The sequence below is a fragment of the Nicrophorus vespilloides genome, unplaced genomic scaffold (assembly GCF_001412225.1).
Source record: "Nicrophorus vespilloides isolate i.1.1-1 unplaced genomic scaffold, Nicve_v1.0, whole genome shotgun sequence".
NCBI lineage: Eukaryota > Metazoa > Arthropoda > Insecta > Coleoptera > Silphidae > Nicrophorus > Nicrophorus vespilloides.
The window spans coordinates 1-3,379 of record NW_017097716.1 but is presented as its reverse complement, the minus strand read 5'-3'; the positions used below and the strand labels follow the sequence as shown (position 1 = coordinate 3,379).

Sequence of the window (3,379 nt, the reverse complement as noted above, 5' to 3'; positions counted from 1 at the left end):
TTTCCATTTTCATATTAATCTTTAAGTTTTTTTCGATTGGCAAATGAAGAACAGTTTCTTAGAGCAACCAGTATCGTCCAGCAAAAATATGTTGTTGTTGATCCAAATCTGCAAGCAATGTGAGATTCCATAACCATTGTTCGGTTCACCCTGATGCCATCTTGAAGATAGAACCGGTTTCCGGTTTCATCCAATAAATTGACTACATCCTTCATCGCTCCAGCTGTCCAGATCATCAGACCATTCCTATATTCCACTGCAAAGTCAACTTGCAGATACAAATTTCATTTGGAAATGAATAACAACTTACTTTTCTCCTTGACGAGCGTATGAATTTTATCGAACTCCTCAACGGAATCAATGCTCAACAATTCCATGCCCATTTTTCTGCAATTCATAAAGGCGTTGAACCATGACGCCTGCACAAAAAGAATGTTTAAAAAAAAATAAAAACAAAATTCAAATTTAATCACCTTATAGAAAGTTTCGAAATAATAGAGTTTATCAATCACGTAAGTCGGAGCCGAGAAACTGCAAAACGCAACCAAGAAAATCACCAACAATTTCAGATTCATCTTCGCAGCAACACTGAAAAAATATGCGAATACTGCAGCGCTTTATATACAGAGAAAAAATCCGAGAAATAAATTTGTTGGTACATAAATAATCTTGAAGTCCCACAGGTCAACAATTATGTATTATGTAATAATTATTTATTACGCAACATATTCTATTATTAGCAGGAATAAAGAAATTCTCAAATCATTTTTTGTAAATTATTTATTTGTTAAAGGTAACATTAGTATAACACAATTACTTCTAATTTAGTAACGCAACGTTTAATAACAACAAAAATATCCCAAATTATCTGTATATTCACAAGTCAAGGCCAACAAAGATATAAACATATCTTTAAATATTGACAAATTAACATTTATATAATTAATTCGATTATAATGTAAAGCTAGTGATGACCATTTGGCTAGAAAAAATGCTTTTTATCTGTAATTACTTTAACGTTTCTTTTATGACATTTTGGTCAACTGCTTTAAAGGGCTATTGGCCATAGATCTTTCTGCTCTGATTTTTTTTTTTATTATTAAACTGTCATAAAAGAAGCGTTACCATTTAGTATGTAAATAACTTTGAAATGAAACAATGTAATTGTATGCTTTTGTCATATAAAGTTGACTTCATCTTTTCAATATTTTAGTGGTCAAATGATTATCATAAATTAATATTAAGATATTAACTTGTCAATGTTTTCACAGAACAACGACTATCATCTCGGAATATTCCATTTGTTTTTTTGTTGTTATTGTTGCGTTAAGAAGTAATTGTTTTATATTAATGTTACCTTTATCTGATAAATAATTTACAAAAAAAAACGATTTGAGTATTTATTTATTCGTGCCAATAATAGAATATGTTGCGTAATAAATAATTATTACATATATCTGTTGACCTGTGAGGACTTCAAGATTATTTACGTGACAACGAATTTAATCTCGGGTTTTTTCTCTGTATATAATGCGCTGCAGTATTCGCATATTTTTTCAGTGTTGCTACGAAGATGAATCTGAAACTGTTACTGATTTTATTGCTTGCCTTGTGCGGCTCCTCGGTTTCAATTTGCATGAAGAATAGTACGGATATGTTTGAGTACAAAGACAAATTGTATTATTTTGAAACTTTCTACAAGGTGATTGAATCTCTTTTTTCTTCGTTGTTGCTTGGTTTTATAATGTTTCTGTTGCAGGCTACATGGTTCAAGGCAGCTTTGGCTTGCAGAAGAATGGGTATGGAATTGGTGAGCTTTGACTCTGATGAGGAGTTCGATAAAGTTCATGAGTTCGTCAAGAAGAAAAGTAAGTCGTCTCTCATTTCCAAGTGAGCTTTGCATCTTTAAATTTACTTTGTAGGTCAATATAAGTTTACTGATCTGTCCATCTTTACGTCGGGAGTAATGAAGGATATAGGCCAATTCCATTGGATTAATACCGGAAATCCGATGAATGTATCGAGATGGTGGTCGGGCACACCGGACAATAAAGGTGGAAACGAGTTCTGCGTCAACATTTGGTCTAATAGTAAACAATTTCTGCTGAACGATGCCTCCTGCACATGGTTATCGTATTTTATATGTGAATCAAGAAAAGCTTAAATAACAAAAACTAGAAATTTTGAAATATTGTCGAGAGAGAAAAAATGCATTTCTTCTATTAATAAATATTTTACACTATTTCTTTTTTTTTTTTTCAATTTTCAATAAATTGAATTGAAACATTTTTCAGATTCTGTTTTCTAAATTCTGTAGTATTATTTTGAACATATGTTCATTGAATTATAAAGTAGACACGTTGTGATTAATTATGGATGCCGCCTCGGATGTGCCTGACCTTTTTCAAAACTTTCTTCAAGACATTTAGCACAATTTCAGAAGAAGAAAAAACACGCATGATCTTTGTTTTCAGTTCAGAAATTGTTTTGTGGTTTGGTAGCAATGTGTCAAGTCACAAGATCTGGGTCACAAATCGAAGGATTCTACTAGTTTTACATTATTGTCGAATAAATTATATGAGCCGTTTATTTTGAAACTGGCTTAAGTCCATTAAGTTCATCTTTTATCAAGTTGGCACTTGTGACATTTACAATTTATGCTGAACTGTCAAAAAAAAAATCGGTATTGAAATATACTTAGTACATTTGAAAATTTTATATCACGTACATTTTCAAAATAATATAAATACTGAAAATCCTAATTTTGAAAGTGACCTAAGTCCACTTTTTATTGACGATGTCAAAAAGTGCGGCCTAAAATGTTGAAATGTTGCAGTGATGAAGGTAATTTAAATTACGTTTTGATATTAAATTGAAATTTAAAAAATAATATTTAATTTAAAGAAATTATTAAACCCATGGGAAAGGATAAAATAACAAGATTTCTTGATTCTGAAAGTGAAGAGGAATTAAACTCATACAACAGATTTAAAAAAAAGAAGGAGAATTTTAGAAGTTCATTCTTCAACAGAGGAAGAGGATAATTGAGAATGAGAATTTAACAAAACAGCACCTTATCAAAGAAGGATTCAGAGAACACAGAAGTGGTACTTATATTCAGAAAATTCGTAAAATTAAACGGAATTCAGGGAAAAGATACGAATACACAATCGGGAAAAAATATTCCTGCCAAAGTTTTTTGAAAATGAAGATTGCCAATGCCGAAAAGACTGCTTGAAAAATTTAAATGAAACAGAAAGAAAACGTATTTTCGAAATGTTTTGGAACTTAGGAGACTTTAGTAATACGAATAACTTATTACTAAATTTATTTCTATTATCTAAAAATATAATTTAAATGTTTTTTTTTTTCTATTTTT

General features: G+C 30.5%; 1 protein-coding gene across 1 annotated transcript; it reads left to right on the top strand.

Annotated features, from left to right (window-relative positions):
* Positions 1-1,573: 1,573 nt before the first annotated feature.
* LOC108560801 (C-type lectin 37Da-like) lies at positions 1,574-2,133 on the top strand (the record flags this gene model as incomplete). The annotated part of the gene is made up of 3 exons (XM_017918485.1): positions 1,574-1,702; positions 1,760-1,868; positions 1,923-2,133. Coding segments are annotated over exons 1-3 (449 nt in total), but the record flags the coding sequence as incomplete, so codon positions are not given.
* Positions 2,134-3,379: the final 1,246 nt, after the last annotated feature.